Source organism: Triturus cristatus, chromosome 10 (assembly GCF_964204655.1).
Source record: "Triturus cristatus chromosome 10, aTriCri1.1, whole genome shotgun sequence".
Lineage (NCBI taxonomy): Eukaryota > Metazoa > Chordata > Amphibia > Caudata > Salamandridae > Triturus > Triturus cristatus.
The window spans coordinates 1,209,052,895-1,209,075,609 of record NC_140593.1 but is presented as its reverse complement, the minus strand read 5'-3'; the positions used below and the strand labels follow the sequence as shown (position 1 = coordinate 1,209,075,609).

General features: G+C 54.3%; 1 protein-coding gene across 1 annotated transcript in view; it reads right to left on the bottom strand.

Moving 5' to 3' along the window:
- KCND1 (potassium voltage-gated channel subfamily D member 1) overlaps positions 1–22,715 on the bottom strand; it is a 793,973-nt gene that overhangs the window by 763,919 nt on the left and 7,339 nt on the right. Inside the window, exon 2 of the mRNA XM_085630298.1 lies at positions 9,550–11,216. Within this exon, the coding sequence (XP_085486424.1) occupies positions 9,550–10,664 (1,115 nt within the window). The 5' untranslated portion in view covers positions 10,665–11,216. The remainder of the gene's footprint in view (positions 1–9,549; positions 11,217–22,715) is intronic.

The following is a 22,715-nucleotide window of genomic DNA, read 5'->3' as shown; positions in this document are numbered from 1 at the left end:
ACAGGATGCAAGCGTCAGCAAGAGGGGGAGTTCGGGAACGTCATCTGCGACGCCTGGAATCTGAATATATAATCAAGCTACAGAGCAAGACTCCAGGAGGCCTCAATCACGAGGAAGCCCTCCATGTTCATTTAGGCTGATATAATGAGACTTTAAGTCACCTTATCATTGTCCTTTCACCTTTTTCCACGCGTTCCCTCGATGACTGGGTGTCACAGGTTAAACCCTTCTCACCGCCTCAGCTACTGATGTTAACCCATTATTTGTAAATTAATAATCGGGAATTAATTAAATTAATTATCTTTCCCATTCATATTAACCAGGTTACTGATAATGCAGGTAACTTTTGGCACTTGCCAATCTAGTTGAAATTAGAATGAAATCTATCTGAATCCATAGCCACGTGGCGTTTTCACTCATGTCTATTGGATTACTACATCAAAAATGATGAATTTGAATTATATTTCATATGAGAATAATTATTAATGAATTTAGCGTAAATATCGTTAAATAACAGTTCCAATGTCAACTCAGGATTTACAGTGATTATATTAACTGTTTAACTTGTTGTTATATATTGTTTTCTGTATTGTGAGTAAGTTGGTGTAGTCTGTCTTCTAAAAACTAGGATGAACAGCAGTATTAATCACCAATGGATATACCTTCTTTATGTTCATTGAAATGTAACAGGAACTGTTTAAAATAATGTGACTACTTCCTGGTTCATTGTAATGACTCACTGACGAAGACCGTGGTGTCGAAACGCGTATGAGTCACCAAATTACAATCTTCTCGAAGAAAAATCTGTGTGCGACTCATTTTCTCTTGTGCTTGGAAATTGCGCGAAAAATATGCATTTTAATATATATATTATATATATATATATATATATATGTATATATATATATATATATATATATATATATATATTTATATATTATCTACTGGCACATATATCACAAATGAAAATATAAAAGATTAAATTTCACAACGAAGCGCATAATATGTCCTCCATGTGCGCACGGTGCGCGAAGCGCATCGTGCGTACATGGCCCATCCCGCGTAACGTGGGCACGCGGAGCGCGCAGCGCACCGCGTGACCACCGTGCGTGCACGGCACTAACTGCGTAAAGTGGGCGCGCGGTGCGTGAAGCGCACCGCGTGCTCACTGTGCGCGCACGGTGCACGAAGTGCACCGTGCACGCACGGAACAAACTGCGTTAACTGGGCACGCACGCCACGAATGGCGTAAAGTAACTTAGCATTTAAAAAAACGTACAAATTCACTGAAAAAACCATAGGTTTCACACATGTTATAGTTAGCTGGACATTTTACTGATAAAAAACCAATGAAATTCCCCCGTTATAGTTAGTGCAGGCAACTATAACTCACGCGACCGCAATCCTCTGCTGATGCTAATACTGTATTTAGACACTTATTTGCCCATGTCTTCTTCCATTAAATTTTAGCTATACATATATTACAAATATTTTTTTTTCATAAAGACACATATGTCATCAGCAGAGGATTGCGGTCGCGTGAGTTATAGTTGCCTGCACTAACTATAACGGGGGAATTTCATTGGTTTTTTATCAGTAAAATCTCCAGCTAACTATAACATGTGTGAAACCTATGGTTTTTTCAGTGAATATATATATATTTATATATATGTGTGTGTTTAATAGTGAGGCAATTGTAGATAGGTATGACAAAAGATGTACTTATTTATGCAGTCACTTATATACATGTTAAACATAGAATAATGTAACTATCAGTAATATGTACATTTGTGAAGCAGAACTAATGAATTCCATATATAATAATTTTTTTAACATAATTATTCTACGTTTATACAAAGCAATACACATACATAGGTACATATCTATAGTAGAAAGATGTGTTTATATACAGATAGATATGCCGTATAGTTTTTGTATGGTGGTTATGTGGTGAAGATCTCGCACAATGACTGTAGAAGTTCTCTAAGGACCGGAGAGCTCACATCTCACCCGCCTCCTCTCACGGGGTCCTGCGTGTATGGCCTCTATCACAAGAAGGACCGGTGCATCACCGCTGTCCCAGAATCCCTTGGATGGCTTCCACAAGAGCTACCTTGTGCTTAGAAACCAGCCTGTGTCACCAGGCAATCTGCCTCAACACCCCTAAATACGTCTCTCAGACACCCCAGGTCTCCGGCATCAACAGGGATCCGCAAAGTCCTGCCTAGCAGAAGATCCAAGCACGAAGATTCAAGAAGCCAACAGTGAAATATCACTTCTCAGTCAAGGCACCCACAGTTTGGAACCCTCTCCACACACATGTTGACAATGCCTCTTCTGTAACCCCCATTGAACAAAGGCCTCAAGCAACACTTCCTAGACACACATGTACATCCCTAGACCCCCTTCCTAGACACACATGTACACCCCTAGACCCCCTTCCTAGACACACATGTACATCCATAGGCCCCCTTCCTAGACACGTGTACATCCCTAGACCCCCTTCCTAGACACATGTGTACACCCCTAGACACACTTCCTAGACACATGTGTACACCACTAGACCCACTTCCTAGACACATGTGTACACCCCTAGACCCCCTTCCTAGACACAGGTGTACATCCTTAGACCCACTTCCTAGACACAGGTGTACATCTCTAGACCCATCCCTGTGGCTTTGTTCGCCGTCACATCGCAATCCCTGGCTTCATAGGTTTGCCTCGCGGATCAGACATATATTACGACATTATCTTCATCCTCGAGAGCACCTGTCTCCACGAGGACGTCAGTGTGATCTGATGTCCCTCGATGGCTGCAAAGATCTAATCTTGTCGTGGTTCTCTTCTGTCAGGAAATTTTAATTATTGTCATCTCAGTATGTGGGTGTGAAATAACCCTATACAACCGCTCAATCCTTATTCCTATATCGCACCTCCATAATGTGCTGCAACCCTTAAATCGTTGTCATCGCTGGTAATTCTTCTAACAATCAGTTGATAAGTGCACTGAATCTAACCTGTCACTCTTTGCTCCTTGGGATATTCAGTGTTCAGACACACCACATTCAGAGTTTTGACCAAGCTATATTGCATGTTACTTCTCAAACAGAAGCTCAGGTCTTGACAAAGTGGCTGGGATGGGACCTCGCCTTACAAGCATCCTTCTCCTAACCACGAGATGTAACTGATGCACGAGCCGTGCCTTGTTGAGCGCCTAGAGACCTCTGAGCTGGCACAGGGAGCATTGTAGGCCCCTCAGCCGACCAGTAAATGGGAACTCGGGGAACAGGAAGGAGCGAGGGACTGGGCCAGTGCCCTGTGAGGGGACAGGGTCCTCAGGAGACCTTTGTCTCGGAAAGCTCTAAAAGCCCATGTTCCACTCTTATCGCACCAACAATAGTTGCAGGTGTAGGAGTATAACTACCCCAGCAGGATGGGGGCAGCAGCCTCTGATCTTGGGCATCCCTTGTTGGAGCCTTCCGCCAGGGGGCGGACCTGTGGATGGGGGCAGCAGCCTCTGATCTTGGGCATCCCTTGTGGGACCCTTCTGCTAGGGGGCGGACCTGTGGATGGGGGCAGCAGCCTCTGATCTTGGGAATCCCTTGTGGGAGCCTTCCACTAGGGGGCGGACCTGTGGATGGGGGCAGCAGCCGCTGATCTTGGGCATCCCTTGTTGGAGCCTTCTGCCAGGGGGCGGACCTGTGGATGGGGGCAGCAGCCTCTGATCTTGGGCATCCCTTTTGGGAGCCTTCCACTAGGTGGCGGACCTGTGGATGGGGGCAGCAGCCTCTGATCTTGGGCATCCCTTGTGGGAGCCTTCCGCCAGGTGGCGGACCTGTGGATGGGTGCAGCCGCCTCTGATCTTGGGCATCTCTTGAGGGAGCCTTCTGCTAGGGTGCGGACCTGTGGATGGGGGCAGCAGCCTCTGATCTTGGGCATCCCTTTTGGGAGCCTTCCACTGGGTGGCGGACCTGTGGATGGGGGCAACAGCCTCTGATCTTGGGCATCCCTTTTGGGAGCCTTCTGCTAGGGGGTGGACCTGTGGATTGGGGGCAGCAGCCTCTGATCTTGGGCATCCCTTGTGGGAGCCTTCCGCCAGGGGGCGGACCTGTGGATGGGGGCAGCAGCCTCTGATCTTGGGCATCCCTTGTGGGAGCCTTCCGCTAGGGGGCGGACCTGTGGATGGGGGCAGCAGCCTCTGATCTTGGGCATCCCTTGTGGGAGCCTTCCGCTAGGGGGCGGACCTGTGGATGGGGGCAGCAGCCTCTGATCTTGGGCATCCCTTGTGGGAGCCTTCCGCCAGGGGGGGACCTGTGGATGGGGGCAGCAGCCTCTGATCTTGGGCATCCCTTGTGGGAGCCTTCCGCCAGGGGGCGGACCTGTGGATGGGGGCAGCAGCCTCTGATCTTGGGCATCCCTTGTGGGAGCCTTCCACCAGGGGGCGGACCTGTGGATGAGGGCAGCAGCCTCTGATCTTGGGCATCCCTTGTGGGAGCCTTCCGCGAGGGGGCGGACCTGTGGATGAGGGTAGCAGCCACTGATCTTGGGCATCCCTTGTGTGAGCCTTCCGCCAGGGGGCGGACCTGTGGATGGGGGCAGCAGACCCTGGGCTGGAAATGGACACAGTCCTTTGAACAGAAATGAAATAAATTAAGAGATTTGCTGCATGCCCCTGGCCATCAAGGGGTTCTAATTTAATCCCCCGAAGCTGGTCCCAAATACCTACATGGTTTGATGTCAATGACACCCATATTAGGGAGGAATGTAACAAAACCCACGCCAGCAGAAATCCTGCCTTTCTCCTCCTCCAGCGTATGCCCGCTCAGGACCAGAAACAAAAACAAAAATCTCAGAATGAGCAAATCTGTGCTGTGGCCATCCCAGTGGACTGTGGTAATACAAGCACCATAAAGAGACAGACAGGCCCGCAGAAAGCTGCCGGAGAAGCAAAAACAATGAACGGTCACCGGTCTCTCACGTCCGCACCCATTCCATGGCTAAGCGCTGTGTCCCATAACACGATAACGCAACTCGGGGGTCAACCTTCATGACATCGACACACCTCCCGCATAGGTCCAGCGCGGAAACAGCACACTTCCAACCACACGCCCTACCTGCTGTGGAGGCGCGGGCTTCAGTGCGCCACATCAGGGTAGTAAGCGCAATATAGAAGTTGCAATACTGCACACTCCCCAGAGGGTTTCTTCTCAGCCCTGCTCCATGTTTCTGCCTCTTCTAATGCTGCTCTAACGCTATTTCCTTACTACTTCTTACTAGAGTATATTTCGACAAATTCGCAAATGCTAACCCTAGCTTGGTCCTAGGGTTGTTCCTCATTCATTCATTCGTTTTACAGATTACATACAGCGCTCGTGAGGGGCGTGGCTTGGTTCAATAAGATTGGGTGGGGGGGTCTCAGATTTCTCAACAGTCAGGCTGGGATATCTTGTTAAAACATATTATCTGAGAAGCAGGAGACAAGGGGGGGCTTAAGAGGCAGTGGGAAGAGAGAGGAGGGGGGATTGTCAGGGGGACTTAAAACACAACCTTTTTAAGGCTTTCAAAACAGAGCTGAGCGAGAGAGTGTGTGTCTGTGTGTGTTTTGGTCAGTGTGGGCATGTAGAAATCCCGGGTGAAATCTGACAGACACTACATCATGCCCGACTGAAAGCCCTAGTACCCAACTTATTACAGAGTGCGTTCTTTAGGGGGGGGGGTAACACCTCAAACACCCCCCTGAAGCTATGCCATGGAGTTCATGTACTCGCCTCTTGAGTCCCAAGGGATGGCAAAGTTCTTACTTGGCAGTGAGCAGAACCCAGAGTTGAGTTTGTGGTGAGTGGTCTCTCGTGCAGGCACCAGACTTAAAACAAGCATTTGCAATGCAACAGGTCTCGCAATTCCAAGAGTTTGAGCTCTTGACATTGTAAATGGCAATGCCAATAGCTTAAACTCTCACAAATGCGAGACCTATTATTGCATTGCAAATGCAATTTTTGGAAAAGCGCCCCATGCCACGATTTCACGTTAAAGTCGGCCACGCCCCTTTCTTTAGACGAGCCTCGTCTAAAGAAAGGGGCACAGCCGCCATTAAAGTGAAAGCATGGTCAAAGTGGCAAACTAATGCTTTTTTGCGTGAAAGTGCCCCATTCCGCGGTTTCACTTTAATAGCAGCCACGCTCCTTTCTTCATCTAAATAAAGGGGCGTGACTAACATTAAAGTGAAAGCGCCATATGGGGTGCTTGTAAACAAAAAAAGTGAAAAAATAGAAAAGAAAACATACGCCCACGTTCGGGGCTGCAGACAACAAACTAAATGAATGAATTATTTATTTCCTTTTCCCTCGACGTCGTCTGTCGAATCCCCCCCCCCCCCCCCCCCCCCCCCGCCCCACTGCTTTACCTACATGGTCCGCTCCTGTCCTAAACAGCTGTTACTTTTTAAAATGCATACACATAAGATGGAGACAAAACAATCAGATAACCAGGAGTGAAGCTGAAACAAGCAGAAGGCTCCAGGCCCACATCCCTAACCTACAACGGAAAGTTCATTGTTTGTCTTCCTTCATTGAAGTCTGGGACTCTGAAATATCCTAGCGGTGTGTCCCCGTGGCGACCTCTCCACTCCCATCAGATGCGTTCCCCTCCCCTTACAGGACGCACCCACACTCAGAGTCCACTGTACAATCAATGCAGACTTGTATCTGAGAAGCAATGTCCACTGCATCAAGTCACTTTACCTCTTAAAGAACAGAAGGATCTTTTTCGGAGCCTTCTAATTGGGAACAAGTACTTGCAGTCGGATGACAGCTGCAGTCGATAGACCTTGTGGCTTCACACTTTCCATGCCAGTACTCTTGGAGGCAGCTCCTGTTTCATTGCTTTAAAAAAGGTGCCCAGGTAACAGGCCAAGAACAGTAAGACATGTGAGAGCCACTTTTAGACAGGAAATAGACTCTGGTGATAGGAAAGAACATGAACGTGGGTACTATGTGTTTCCTTGTGTAACAGACACCCACTGGCACCTCTCAACGCCTGCTTTGTGATTCCAGCCACATCTATCATGAGCTCAAGAGAGAAGCGGCAATGCAATGCAGCCTCTATCACGTTGCTTTAGCGCTTGGGAATAATCAAGCCATTATGTGTGCTTTGACTGGAAGCTGTTTCTGGAGAGTGAGAAGGGACTGAATCACTTTTTAATGCAAAAATGTGTTTGCTGTAACACTTTTCACCCTAAGTGGGATGGGTATGCCCAGACGTGGGTCCTTTGCTCACTGTGCCACTGGATTCAAGCTCGCCTGGCTGAAGAAGGGTGACATACCCTGAAACCGGTCCCAGGATGCTTGTTTCCGGTCCAGGGAGGACCTGGCTTGGCAGTTCGGTCTGGACTCTTCCCATGAGGCACAGGGTCAAGACTGATTTGCATATGGCTATGTCCAAACTGGGGTGACGTAGTGGGCAAAAGACGATGGATTTAACCCAGATCTTTTGACTGGGGAGAATGTTTGCATTTTCAGCATTCCGTCCATCATTTATTTGCTGTATCACTTTTTAATAGCAACACAAAAAGATGATGGACGGAAGCTAAGCTCTGGAACAGCCTTCCTTTGGAACTTAGACAGTCTCATGATCTTATGCAGTTCAGAAAGAAGATTAAAGCTTGGCTGTTCCCTAGAGCATGACGGCCTTGGAACTGTCCTGCTTGTTTTTTTCTCGTTTTTCCCCCGACCGTTTGATGATCAGTCATGCAATATAGCGCCAGAGTACCCGTCGGATGATAGTTGCGCTTTATAAAAACCGTATACAATACAATGCAATGCTGAACATTGTCAAATATTCACACTCAGTCCCAGATCTGGATGAAATCCATTGTTGTTTTGCTCACCATGTCACCCCAGTTTGGACCCCGCAATTTGCAAATCAGTCTTGTCCCTGCTTCCTATGGGATAGTCCAGCCCAAACTACCAGGCCTGGTCCTCCGTGGACCAGAAATAAGCATCCTGGGACTGGTTTCGGGGTATCACCCCGCATCAGCCAGGTTAGCTTGAATCCAGTGGCAGAGCAAGCAAGGGACCCACGTCCGGGCATACCCAACCCACTTAGGGTGGCTTTTTAAGAGGCAGCCAATTACACCTTTCAGTGCCACATGTGTTATTTTAACTGTCCTTTGTAGTGAGAACTCGCTGAAGCTGAGGCCTATGAAGAAACTGTGTGAGTTCTTGGCAGGCTGGCTGGGCCCGGGTAGAGTCAGTCGCATGCCAGGCCCGGACCTTCCCAGCCTGTTAATCAGAGTCACAGTGTCCCTATAAGCCACTCAGTCCCTTAAGCGTCAGATGATATGCCGCATACAGTATATCAGGTTGCCCTGCCTCTGAGAGACAAGTTAACAATTAGCCAGGGCCTGATGAGAAACAGATTCTGTCCAACAGAAAAGAGTTTAACTCAGCTGCCCTGTGTCATCTTTCAGCCATGCCAAGCAGGTAACAGACACCCGCGGGTAGCACCCACCACCACCCTCCATCTTCCATTACAGGTAAAAGTGGCTGGGTCTGCCTGAACAACAGCTTCAGAGCTCGGGCTCCTGCGAGTGATGAGCCGCTCGGGCTCCTGCGAGTGATGAGCCGCTCGGGCTCCTGCGAGTGATGAGCCGCTCGGGCTCCCGCGAGTGATGAGCCTAGCTCGACAGAGCGGTTTCTGCAGCCTACAGCTCACAAATAAATCACGAAATGCTTTTCTTTTTTATAGCAAACCCAAATTCACATTGAGCTTTGTATGGCCCCATTGGAAGTCATGAGCCCTGAGGTATGCCCCCAGCAGAGTAAGAATGGTAAACTAGCCCCCAGTCACTTTCCAGCATGACCCGATTGGCGGTCATGAGCCCCCTGTGAATAAACGTCCATTGGACTGGAGCTCCTTCTTGAGTTTTCTGAACCAACCTTTCATCTCCGGTTCAAACCGGATGCATGACCATCGCTTCCATCAACACCCTATGCACCTGCTCTTGCGCGCTGGACAGTGTGCCTTAGGCACATTGTGGGGGGTTGCGGCATACCTGATTTCTTTACATTAAGAGGCATAAAGAAGAGAGCAAGCAGTCTGATACAATCCAACTTAACACCAGCAAATATGTGAACAAACAAGCAAAGCACACTGCAAGGGAGAAGCAGGGTGACCTGTCTGCACACGCCACAGCCTGTCTTGAAGAAAAACAACAATGAGCCACTGCATACCGAGGGTATGAGCGAGAAGATCCCTTTCGGACCCGCCCAGGCCAGAATCGAGTTATTAGGTCAAAACCCCTGAACATCCAATGCTGCCCTGAACCCCTCGTGTCCACCAGGTTCACCTCTCAGTCTCAACCTCTCAAGATGAGTCACCAGGGACAATTTATAACCAAGCAGACCCACAATCCAAACTACAGCAGTAATATGGCCTGAGGAGAGGAGGCGTATCATAAACACCTCAAGCACATGCTCCCTGCCCTTGGTCACCGCAGTGAGACACCGGCACGCATCAGCACAAGAGACGCAACAGAAGAGCCGCACTTACCCCAGGGTGGTCATGGTGACGATGGTGTACCAGAACGCAGCAGGGATGCTGGTGAAGTTGGTTTTGCTGGTGCCCTTCTCAGCATAGAACATGACGGTGGCGAAGATGATGATGGCCATGGTGAGGGAGAACAAGAGGAAGCCCAGCTCGGAAGCGCAGCTCTTGAGGGTGTATCCCAAAATCCGGAGACCCTGGGAGTGGCGGGAGAATTTGAAGATCCGGAACACCCGGAAGACGCGGAGGGTGACGAAGGCCCCGCTAACATCCTCATTCTCTGGCATGACCAGCCCAATGTAGTAGGGCATGATGGCCACCACGTCGATGATGCTCATGACGCTGCGCATGAACTTACAGCGGCTGGGCGCAGCGAAGAGTCGCATCAGGTACTCGAAGGTGAAGATGAGGACACAGGCCGTGTCCATGCAGAAGAAGGCCAGTTGGAACTTCTCCCCACAGGGGAGCTCCCTGATATGCCCGGGAGGTGGTCGGCAGGGCACGGTCTCCACCACGTTAGCAATGACCGAGACGGCGATGAAGAAGCCGGTGACGTAGTAGAAGACCAGAGCCATGGTGCTGGTGTGTGGGTTCTCGAAGGCCCGCCAAAGCCGCTGGCGGAAGGTGCTGTCGGGAGGCAGTGGGGTGTCGGTGGCCATCTCAGCCTCAGTGTCCTCCGCCAGCCTCTCCGCGTTCTCTTTCTTCCTGTCCCTGTACTCCTCCAGGCAGCAGTCCCCAATAATCTCAGGGATGATCCCGTAGAAGGAGAGCTCCTCGTCGTAGGCCTGGATGCACTCATGCCGAGGGTAGTGGAGCTTGCCCGTCCTGTAAAAGTTCAGGATGTGCCGGAACATCTCAGGGTCTCGGTCAAAGAAATACTCCTGGGTGTCCTCATTGAAAAAGAACTCCTTCTCAGAGCTGCCCAGCAAGGTGTCCGGGTACCTGTCGAGCGTGTTCTTCCAGGTCTGGAATTTCCTACCACTGACGTTGACCACCAGGATCTCGTCGCTACGTCTCTTGTTGTCACTGGGCGGCTTGGGCATAGGCCTCTTCGCCAAGGGCAGCCATCCCACAGCGGCCGCCCTTGCAAAAGGGAGCCACGTCGCCACTCCGGCTGCCATGCTTGCGGGTTTATCTGAGCAGCACTAGCCAAGACACTCGGGCACCGTCCCTGCGCCTCAGCATCAAACCTCAAGCGCCACGCCGATCCAAGGGCAACATGTGTAGGCATGCATCTACAGAGGGGGGCAATAGGGGCAGCCCTCGCTTGAGCCCACAGACTGTCCAGGCACCTCACACAGAGCGAAGAGCTGTGGTCAGCATACTGGCTGTAGGCATGGCCATTCCTCACACAAGGGCAGCTCCTGGGGCATGGGCAGGCGGGCGCGGGCTGAAGCCCGAGCCTCTCCAGGGCTGGACGGCTGTGTCTCTGGCACTGGCCCTTCACACCTTTGCTCGCTCCGGCAGGGCCTTGCTTCGACTTTTACATCAAGCCCGGGAGTTGCTTTTTTTCTGAAAGTTGCAAGATGGACAGATGTGTGCCCCTCCTCCAGTTCCTTCGACCTTGAACTCTTCCCGTCTCTCTCCCCCGTCCTTATGAATGCAAGAAGTGTTCAATTAATCCTCCGGCGCGGAGCACGCGCATCCTTTCGGTGTCCCGAATGACAGCCTCTCTGCAGAGAGAAAAGATGAGAGAAGAGAGGGGGTCAGTGGAAGCGGTGCAGGAGGAGGGGGGCTGAGGGCGCGCTGCCTTCAAAGCCTTCTCGGAAGGATCCGAGCCCACTCTCAGAGGAGGCGCCGGGGCAGCAATCAACACACATTACACACTTGTGCCCAAACACATCCTGAAGGCTGGGTACCTGACCATCCGCACACAGACACGCGCGCGCGGCTTCAAAACCACAATACAAGAAGATTTCACAGTAGTTTCAAATGTAAAAAGGATGATTCGGCTTCCCGGATATGTAGCAATGACACAAGAACGATTCGGGTCAAACAAATTAAACATAAATCTTTTTTTTTTTTTTTAAATGATTCAGCGCCTTTTGAAAATAAAAATTAGAAGCTGCTTCAGAAAATGAAAAGCAACAGCTATCTGCATCCGTTGCCGACTAACATTAAACAAGAAAGCATGACCCTGGAAATAGAAAATGAAACGTAGGCTTCCACGCCCCTTTAAAAGCAGACACGTCAGCAAGAAGAATTTCACACCTTCTGAAAAAGGAATACAAAAAATATATATGTCGCAGCTTGATAGAAAGGAAATATCTCACTGTTTAAAAATAGATGAAGTAACAGATTTAAAAATAGAAATGAGAAAAAAACTCAGACCTTTTACAAATGGAAAAGAATAAAAATAAATATTTTAAAAAAAAGAAAAACCCAGGAAGCTGAAGTATTACTTAGGAGGGTGGAAGCATGCAGACCTGCGGGGGGGGGGAGTGCTGGGGAGCTTTGCAGCGCTTCAACACAGGAATACCAATAAAGCCACCCCCCACCCCCACCCCCACCCCCTTTACTGTGGCGCACTGCCCACATGGCTGCCGGTGCCCCCTCCCACCCCAGGCAGCGGATAATTATGCGGTATTCTGTATCGAACAGGCAGGCGGGGGGCGGGGGGCGGCAGATTTATCAGCTCCAGACACTCGCACAGTCATTGATGCCTGCTCTGCCTCCGCCCCCCTCCCCTCCCCCTCTCGTGCCGCTGGCTGGTCCCCGCTACCCTTGCCATGCCAGCTCCGGGCGCGGGCATCTGTCATTCACACAGCCTCATGCGACCTCGTTAACAAGCAATGAAGGGGTTCAGAGAAGGGAGCGCAGGATGGCAGCCTGGGAGCGGAGAAGAGCAGCGTGTGTGTGTGTGGGGGGGGGGGGGGGGGTCGGAGTAACCTGTAGAGGCAGCGCTATCTTTCCAAGCTGGAGCAACCTCCAAGAGCAAGACTCAATGTGCAGGCGCAGACACGCACGCACCTATAGAGGAGCACACGTGACCTGTGGTGTGATGGGGGAGGTGGGGGTAGAGAGGGAAGTCTAGAGGCAGCGCCATCTCTCCAAGCTGAAGCAAGCTCCTAGAGGCAGACTCAAGGTGCAGGTGCCGACACGCACGCACCTATAGGGGAGCTCACGTGACCTGTGGTATGATGGGGGAGGTGGGGTGACAGAGGGACGTCTAGAGGCAGCGCCATCTCTCCAAGCTGGAGCAAGCTCCTAGAAGCAGACTCAAGGTGCAGACGCAGACATGCAGGCACCTATAGGGGAGCACACATGACCTTTGGTGTGTTTGGAAGGGGGGGTACAGAGGGACGTGTAGACGCAGCGCTATCTCTCCAAGCTGGAGCAAGCTCCTAGAAGCAGACTGAAGGTGCTTCAGGCACAGACACGCAGGCAACTATAGGGGAGGCAGAAGTGGAGCACACATGCACACGTGACCTGTGGTGTGATGGGGGAGGTGGGGTGACAGGGGGACGTCCAGAGGCAGCGCCATCTCTCCAAGCTGAAGCAAGCTCCTAGAAGCAGACTCAAGGTGCAGGTGCAGACACGCACGCACCTATAGGGGAGCTCACGTGACCTGTGGTGTGATGGGGGAGGTGGGGTGAAAGAGGGACGTCTAGAGGCAGCGCCATCTCTCCAAGCTGGAGCAAGCTCCTAGAAGCAGACTCAAGGTGCAGGTGCAGACACGCACGCACCTATAGGGCAGACAGAAAGGGCCCACACAGGACCTCCGGGAGGGAGAGGTGTCTGTACACTGAGGCCTGCTCTCAGAGGCGGGGAGAAGGGGAGCAGATATGACCTGTGGACGAGAGGTGTCTGTACACTGAGGCCGGATAGGTGGGGAGAAGGGGAGAAGGGGAGCAGACATGACCAGTGGGGGAGAGGTGTCCGTACACTTAGGCCAGATCTCAGAGGTGGGGAGAAGGGGAGCAGACATGACCAGTGGGGGAGAGGTGTCTGTACACTGAGGCCGGAACTCAGAGGTGGGGAGAAGGGGAGCAGACATGACCAGTGGGGGAGAGGTGTCTGTACACTGAGGCCGGATCTCAGAGGTGGGGAGAAGGGGAGCACACATGACCAGTGGGGGAGAGGTGTCCGTACACTTAGGCCAGATCTCAGAGGTGGGGAGAAGGGGAGCAGACATGACCAGTGGGGGAGAGGTGTCTGTACACTGTGGCCAAATAGGTGGGGAGAAGGGGAGCAGATATGACCTGTGGGTGAGAGGCCTCTGTACACTGAGGCAAGATCTCAGAGGTGGGGAGAAGGGGTGCACAAATGACCTGTGGGGGAGAGGTGTCTGCACACCGAGGCCAGATCTCAGAGGTGGGAGAAGGGGTGCATCCATGACCTGTGGACTAGAGGTGTCTGTGCACTGAGGCCAGATCTCAGAGGTGGGGAGAAGGGGTGCAGACATGACCTGTGGAGCAGAGGCATCTTTACACTGAGGCCGGATCTCAGAGGTGGGGAGAAGGGGTGCAGACATGACCTGTGGACGAGAGGTGTCTGTACACTGAGGCCAGATCTCAGTAGTGGGGAGAAGGGGTGCACACATGACATGTGGGGGGAGAGGTGTCTGCACACCGAGGCCAGATCTCAGAGGTGGGGAGAAGGGGTGCACAAATGACCTGTGGGAGAGAGGTGTCTGTGCACTGAGGCCGGATCTCAGAAGTGGGGAGAAGGGGAGCAGATATGACCTGTGGGCGAGAGGTGTCTGTACACTGAGGCCATATCTCAGAGGTGGGGAGAAGGGGTGCAGACATGACCTGTGGGCGAGAGGTGTCTGTACACTGAGGCGAGATCTCAGAGGTGGGGAGAAGGGGAGCAGATATGACCAGTGGGGGAGAGGTGTCTGTGCACTGAGGCCGGATCTCAGAGGTGGGGAGAAGGTGAGCAGACATGACCTGTGGGCGAGAGGTGTCTGTACACTGAGGCCAGATGTCAGAGGTGTGGAGAAGGTGAGCAGACATGACCTGTGGGCGAGAGGTGTCTGTACACTGAGGCCGGATATGTGGGGAGAAGGGGAGCAGATATGACCTGTGGGCGAGAGGTGTCTGTACACTGAGGCCAGATCTCCGAGGCGGGGAGAAGAGGAGCGCACGTGACCTGTGGGCGAGAGGTGTCTTTACACTGATGCCAGATCTCAGAGGTGGGGAGAAGGGGTGCAGATATGACCTGTGGACGAGAGGTGACTGTAGACTGAGGCCAGATCTCAGAGGTGGGGAGAAGGGGAGCGCACATGACCTGTGGTCGAGAGGTGTTATGTTATATTATGTTATATCCTCTTCTATAGCGCGCAGCTGCCCCAGCGAAGGGGTGTCCTGGCGCTGATAGCAGTGTCTGAAGAGAACCAGGGCTGAGGGAGACGCAGGGGTGCAGGAGCCTGGCGGCAGCGGCACCTCTCGGAGCGGTCGTTCAGAGCTGCTGCAGAAATGTGCTGGGCAGAGAGGGGTGACGGCGTGGCGCACGGGGGCCAGGGACCTGCTGGGCAGCAGCGTCCGAGGGCCTGGCACTACCCGACCCTTCCACTCGGGGTCAGACCACAGGGGGGCACGAGCTGCCGGGGCCGCTCGGCCTTCGCTCTTCTGGGTAGGGTGAAGGGCCTCCCGCCAGGCGGCAGGCCCTCGAGTCGGACGGTCCATGCGGGGAGGAAGCTCCTTGCTTGAAACAACAGCCGAGGCTGGCCAAGCAGTCCATCCCTAAACGGACCGAGAGTGCCCAATCGATCAGAGTAGTCTGTACACTTAGGCCAGATCTCAGAGGTGGGGAGAAGGGGAGCAGACATGACCTGTGGGCGAGAGGTGTCTGTACACTGAGGCCGAATAGGTGGGGAGAAGGGGTGCACACATGACCCGTGGATGAGAGGCATCTGTACACTGAAGCCAGATCTCAGAGGCGGGGAGAAGGGGAGCGGACATGACCTGTGGACGAGAGGTGTCTGTACACTGAGGCCGGATCTCAGAGGTGGGGAGAAGGGGTGCACACATGACCTGTGGGGGAGAGATGTCCGTACACTGAGGCCGGATTTCAGAGGTGTGGAGAAGGGGAGCAGACATGACCTGTGGGGGGAGAGGTGTCTGTACACCAAGGCCAGATCTCAGAGGTGGGAGAAGGGGTGCAGATATGACCTGTGGGCGAGAGGTGTCTGTACACTGAGGCGAGATCTCAGAGGTGTGGAGAAGGGGTGCAGATATGACCTGTGGACGAGAGGTGTCTGTACACTGAGGCGAGATCTCAGAGGTGTGGAGAAGGGGTGCAGATATGACCTGTGGGCGAGAGGTGTCTGTGCACTAAGGCCAGATCTCAGAGGTGGGGAGAAGGGGTGCAGATATGACCTGTGGGGGGAGAGGTGTTTGTACACTGAGGCCGGATCTCAGAGGTGGGGAGAAGGGGTGCAGATATGACCTGTGGGCGAGAGGTGTCTGTACACTGAGGCGAGATCTCAGAGGTGTGGAGAAGGGGTGCAGACATGACCAGTGGGGGAGAGGTGTCTGTGCACTGAGGCCAGATCTCAGAGGTGGGGAGAAGGGGTGCAGACATGACCTGTGGGGGGAGAGGTGTTTGTACACTGAGGCCGGATCTCAGAGGTGGGGAGAAGGGGTGCAGATATGACCTATGGACGAGAGGTGTCTGTACACTGAGGCCGGATCTCAGTAGTGGGGAGAAGGTGAGCAGACATGACCTGTGAGCGAGAGGTGTCTGTACACTGAGGCCAGATCTCAGAGGCGGGGAGAAGGGGAGCAGACACGACCTGTGGACGAGAGGTGTCTGTACACTGAGGCCGGATATGTGGGGAGAAGGGGAGCAGATATGACCTGTGGGCGAGAGGTGTCTGTACACTGAGGCCAGATCTCCGAGGCGGGGAGAAGGGGAGCAGACATGACCTGTGGGCGAGAGGTGGTGTCTGTACACTGAGGCCAGATCTCAGAGGTGGGGAGAAGGGGAGCGCACGTGACCTGTGGGCGAGAGGTGTCTTTACACTGATGCCAGATCTCAGAGGTGGGGAGAAGGGGTGCAGATATGACCTATGGACGAGAGGTGTCTGTACACTGAGGCCAGATCTCAGTAGTGGGGAGAAGGGGAGCAGACATGACCTGTGGACGAGAGGTGTCTGTACACTGAGGCCAGATCTCAGAGGTGGGGAGAAGGGGAGCGCACATGACCTGTGGTCGAGAGGTGTTATGTTATATTATGTTATATCCTCTTCTATAGCGCGCAGCTGCCCCAGCGAAGGGGCGTCCTGGCGCTGATAGCAGTGTCTGAAGAGAACCAGGGCTGAGGGAGACGCAGGGGTGCAGGAGCCTGGCGGCAGCGGCACCTCTCGGAGCGGTCGTTCAGAGCTGCTGCAGAAATGTGCTGGGCAGAGAGGGGTGACGGCGTGGCGCACGGGGGCCAGGGACCTGCTGGGCAGCAGCGTCCGAGGGCCTGGCACGACCCGACCCTTCCACTCGGGGTCAGACCACAGGGGGGCACGAGCTGCCGGGGCCGCTCGGCCTTCGCTCTTCTGGGTAGGGTGAAGGGCCTCCCGCCAGGCGGCAGGCCCTCGAGTCGGACGGTCCATGCGGGGAGGAAGCTCCTTGCTTGAAACAACAGCCGAGGCTGGCCAAGCAGTCCATCCCTAAACGGACCGAGAGTGCCCAATCGATCAGAGTAGTCTGTACACTTAGGCCAGATCTCAGAGGTGGGGAGAAGGGGAGCAGACATGACCTGTGGGCGAGAGGTGTCTGTACACTGAGGCCGGATCTCAGAGGTGGGGAGAAGGGGTGCATACATGACCTGTGGGGGAGAGGTGTCCGTACACTGAGGCCGGATTTCAGAGGTGTGGAGAAGGGGTGCAGACATGACCAGTGGGGGAGAGGTGTCTGTACACTGAGGCCAGAACTCAGAGGTGGGGAGAAGGGGAGCAGACATGACCTGTGGGGGGAGAGGTGTCTGTACACCGAGGCCAGATCTCAGAGGTGGGAGAAGGGGTGCACCCATGACCTGTGGGCGAGAGGTGTCTGTGCACTAAGGCCAGATCTCAGAAGTGGGGAGAAGGGGAGCAGATATGACCTGTGGGCGAGAGGTGTCTGTACACTGAGGCGAGATCTCAGAGGTGTGGAGAAGGGGTGCAGACATGACCAGTGGGGGAGAGGTGTCTGTGCACTGAGGCCAGATCTCAGAGGTGGGGAGAAGGGGAGCAGACATGACCTGTGGACGAGAGGTGTCTGTACACTGAGGCCAGATCTCAGAGGTGTGGAGAAGGGGTGCAGACATGACCAGTGGGGGAGAGGTGTCTGTACACTGAGGCCGGATCTCAGAGGTGGGGAGAAGGGGAGCAGACCCCCATCCCTCAGCCTGTGAAATCTCTTAACAATCTTCAGAATTGTCTCTTCCTCCACAAGTTTCATGCACTCCCTTCCCTCAGCCTATGAGATCTCTTCTCAGTCTGCAGAGTTGCCCCCACCGGTCTCCGTGACCCCCCTTCCCTCAGGCTGTGAGATCTCTTCTCAGTCTGCAGAGTTGCCCCTCCCCCACATGTCTCTTATGCCCCCCTCCCTCAGCCCTGGAGTTCTCTTCTCAGTCTGCAGAGTTGCCCCTCCCCCACATGTCTCTTGTGCCCTCCTTCCTCAGCCTATGAGATCTCTTCTCAGCCTGCAGAGTTGCCCCCACCGGTCTCCGTGACCCCCCTTCCCTCAGGCTGTGAGATCTCTTCTCAGTCTGCAGAGTTGCCCCCACTGGTCTCCGTGCCCCCCCTTCCCTCACCCCGTGAGTTCTCGTCTCAGTCTGCAGAGTTGCCCCTCCCCAACAAGTCTCTAGTGCCCCCCTCCCTCAGCCTGTGAGATCTCTTCTCAGTCTGCAGAGTTGCCCCCACGGTGTCCGTGACCCTCCTTCCCTCAGGCTGTGAGATCTCTTCTCAGTCTGCAGAGTTGCCCCCACTGGTCTCCGTGCCCCCCTTCCCTCACCCCGTGAGTTCTCTTCTCAGTCTGCAGAGTTGCCCCTCCCCCACGTCTCTTGTGCCCCCCTCCCTCAGCCTGTGAGATCTCCTCTCAGTCTGCAGAGTTGCTCCCACCGGTCTCCGTGCCCCTCTTCCCTCAGCCTGTGAGATCTCCTCTCAGTCTGCAGAGTTGCCCCCACCGGTCTCCGTGCCCCCCCTTCCCTCAGGCTGTGAGATCTCTTCTCAGTCTGCAGAGTTGTATCCCCCCCACAGGTCTCATGTGCCCCCTTCCCTCACTGACTGTGAGATCTCTTCCCAGTCTGCAGAGTTGCCCCCACTGATCTCCGTGCCCCCCTTCCCTCAGGCTGTGAGATCTGTTCTCAGTCTGCAGAGTTGTCTCCCCCCCCACAGGTCTCTTGTTCCCCCTCCCTCAGCCTGTGAGATCTCTTCTCAGTCTGCAGAGTTGCCCCCACCGGTCTCCGTGACCCTCCTTCCCTCAGGCTGTGAGATCTCTTCTCAGTCTGCAGAGTTGCCCCCACTGATCTCCGTGCCCCCCTTCCCTCAGGCTGTGAGATCTGTTCTCAGTCTGCAGAGTTGTCTCCCCCCCCATAGGTCTCTTGTGCCCCCCCCCCAGCCTGTGAGATCTCTTCTCAGTCTGCAGAGTTGCCCCCACCGGTCTCCGTGCCCCCCTTCCCTCAGCCTGTGAGATCTCCTCTCAGTCTGCAGAGTTGCCCCCACCGGTCTCCGTGCCCCCCCTTCCCTCAGGCTGTGAGATCTCTTCTCAGTCTGCAGAGTTGTATCCCCCCCACAGGTCTCATGTGCCCCCTTCCCTCACTGACTGTGAGATCTCTTCTCAGTCTGCAGAGTTTCCCCCACCGGTCTCCGTGTCCCCCTTCCCTCAGGCTGTGAGATCTCTTCTCAGTCTGCAGAGTTGTCTCCCCCCCCCCCACAGGTCTCTTGTGCCCCCTCCCTCACCCCGTGAGTTCTCTTCTCAGTCTGCAGAGTTGCCCCTCCCCCACGTCTCTTGTGCCCCCCTCCCTCAGCCTGTGAGATCTCCTCTCAGTCTGCAGAGTTGCCCCCACCGGTCTCCGTGCCCCCCTTCCCTCAGGCTGTGAGATCTCTTCTCAGTCTGCAGAGTTGTCTCCCCCCCCCCCCCACCCCCCTCCACAGGTCTCGTGTGCCCCCTTCCCTCACTGCCTGTGAGATCTCTTCTCAGTCTGTAGAGTTGCCCCCACCGGTCTCCGTGCCTCCTTTCCCTCAGCCTGTGAGATCTCTTCTCAGTCTGCAAAGTTGCCCCTCCTCCACAGTTCTCCGCGCCCCCCCTTCCCTCAGCCTGTGAGAGCTCTTCTCAGTCTGCAGAGTTGTCCCCCCCCCCCCCCCCCAAACAGGTCTCGAGCACCCCCCTTCCCTCAGCCCGTGAGATCTCTTCACAGTCTGTAGAGATATCTCTCCATCACCAGTCCTGCTTGTTCCCTCACTGTCTATTTGAGGAGTCTTCCCTCACTCTGAAGAGATCTCTCCCTCCACAGGCTCGGCGTGGTCCCCTTCTCCCTGTTGAGACGTCTCTGCAGTTCCCTCTCTCCCAGCTGTCTTAAATCTCACCTCTTCTGCAGATATCTCTCTCTTCACCGGTCCTGAGTGCTCGCCTTTTCTACCCCCCAGCAAGCCAGGCCCTCGACCCCATCCCCACTGTACCCTTGCCCTGTGTCTACCGGTGTTTGTGCCACCCTGACAGCCAGAGCATGTTGGCAGCTCGCTGATTTATTTTCAGTGCATCTAACAAAAGGTTCTAAAACCTGGAGGGGTTTTAGCAGCAGAGGCTGACAGCACAACCTCTGACCTTTGTTTACACAGGAGCTCAGAGGCGACAGGTTCATACACATGACCTGTGAGGCCGCAAAGCTCTGAGGACAGGGGCATCACTTCACAGGTCGAGGGGCACATATACAGGCCCAGGGCAGGCGGCACAGCTCTGAGGACTGGGGCATCACTTCACAGGCAGAGGGGCGCATGTACAGGACCAGGGCAGGCGGCACAGCTCTGCAGACTGAGACATAACTTCACAGGCAGAGGGGCGCATGTACAGGACCACGGCAGGCAGCATAGCTCTGAGGACTGGGGCATCACTTCACAGGCAGAAGAGCACATATACAGGCCCAGGGCAGGCGGCACAGCTCTGCAGACTGAGACATAACTTCACAGGCAGAGGAGCGCATATACAAGGACCAGAGCAGGCAGCATAGCTCTGAGGACTGAGACATAACTTCACAGGCAGAGGGGCGCATGTACAGGACCAGGGCAGGCGGCACAGCTCTGCAGACTGAGACATAACTTCACAGGCAGAGGAGCACATATACAGGCCCAGGGCAGGCAGCACAGCTCTGCAGACTGAGACATAACTTCACAGGCAGAGGAGCACATATACAGGCCCAGGGCAGGCGGCACAGCTCTGCAGACTGAGACATAACTTCACAGGCAGAGGAGCACATATACAGGCCCAGGGCAGGCAGCACAGCTCTGCAGACTGAGACATAACTTCACAGGCAGAGGAGCACATATACAGGCCCAGGGCAGGCAGCAGAGCTCTGAGGACAGGGGCATCACTTCACAGGCAGAGGGGCACATATACAGGCCCAGGGCAGGCAGCACAGCTCTGCAGACTGAGACATAACTTCACAGGCAGAGGAGCACATATACAGGCCCAGGGCAGGCCGCACAGCTCTGCAGACTGAGACATAACTTCACAGGCAGAGGAGCACATATACAGGCCCAGGGCAGGCGGCAGAGCTCTGCAGACTGAGACATAACTTCACAGGCAGAGGAGCACATATACAGGCCCAGGGCAGGCGGCACAGCTCTGCAGACTGAGACATAACTTCACAGGCAGAGGAGCACATATACAGACCCAGGGCAGGCGGCACAGCTCTGCAGACTGAGACATAACTTCACAGGCAGAGGAGCACATATACAGACCCAGGGCAGGCGGCACAGCTCTGCAGACTGAGACATAACTTCACAGGCAGAGGGGCACATATACAGGCCCAGGGCAGGCGGCACAGCTCTGAGGACTGGGGCATCACTTCACAGGCAGAGGGGCGCATGTACAGGCCCAGGGCAGGCAGCATAGCTCTGCAGACTGAGACATAACTTCACAGGCAGAGGAGCACATATACAGGCCCAGGGCAGGCGGCACAGCTCTGCAGACTGAGACATAACTTCACAGGCAGAGGAGCACATATACAGGCCCAGGGCAGGCGGCACAGCTCTGCAGACTGAGACATAACTTCACAGGCAGAGGAGCACATATACAGGCCCAGGGCAGGCGGCACAGCTCTGCAGACTGAGACATAACTTCACAGGCAGAGGGGCACATATACAGGCCCAGGGCAGGCGGCACAGCTCTGAGGACTGGGGCATCACTTTACAGGCAGAGGGGCGCATGTACAGGCCCAGGGCAGGCAGCACAGCTCTGCAGACTGAGGCATCACTTCACAGGCAGAGGGGATCATGTACTGGGCCAGGGCAGGCAGCATAACTCTGCAGACTGAGGCATAACTTCACCGGCAGAGGGGCGCATATACAGGCCCAGGGCAGGCGGCACAGCTCTGCAGACTGAGACATAACTTCACAGGCAGAGGAGCACATATACAGGCCCAGGGCAGGCGGCACAGCTCTGCAGACTGAGACATAACTTCACAGGCAGAGGAGCACATATACAGGGCAGGCAGCACAGCTCTGCAGACTGAGGCATCACTTCACAGGCAGAGGAGCACATATACAGGCCCAGGGCAGGCAGCACAGCTCTGCAGACTGAGACATAACTTCACTGGCAGAGGGGATCATGTACAGGCCCAGGGCAGGCAGCACAGCTCTGCAGACTGAGACATAACTTCACAGGCAGAGGAGCACATATACAGGCCCAGGGCAGGCGGCACAGTTCTGCAGACTGAGACATAACTTCACAGGCAGAGGGGCGCATGTACAGGCCCAGGGCAGGCAGCACAGCTCTGAGGACTGGGGCATTACTTCACAGGCAGAAGAGCACATATACAGGCCCAGGGCAGGCGGCACAGCTCTGCAGACTGAGACATAACTTCACAGGCAGAGGAGCGCATATACAGGCCCAGGGCAGGCGGCACAGCTCTGCAGACTGAGACATCACTTCACAGGCAGAGGAGCACATATACAGGCCCAGGGCAGGCGGCACAGCTCTGCAGACTGAGACATAACTTCACAGGCAGAGGAGCACATATACAGGCCCAGGGCA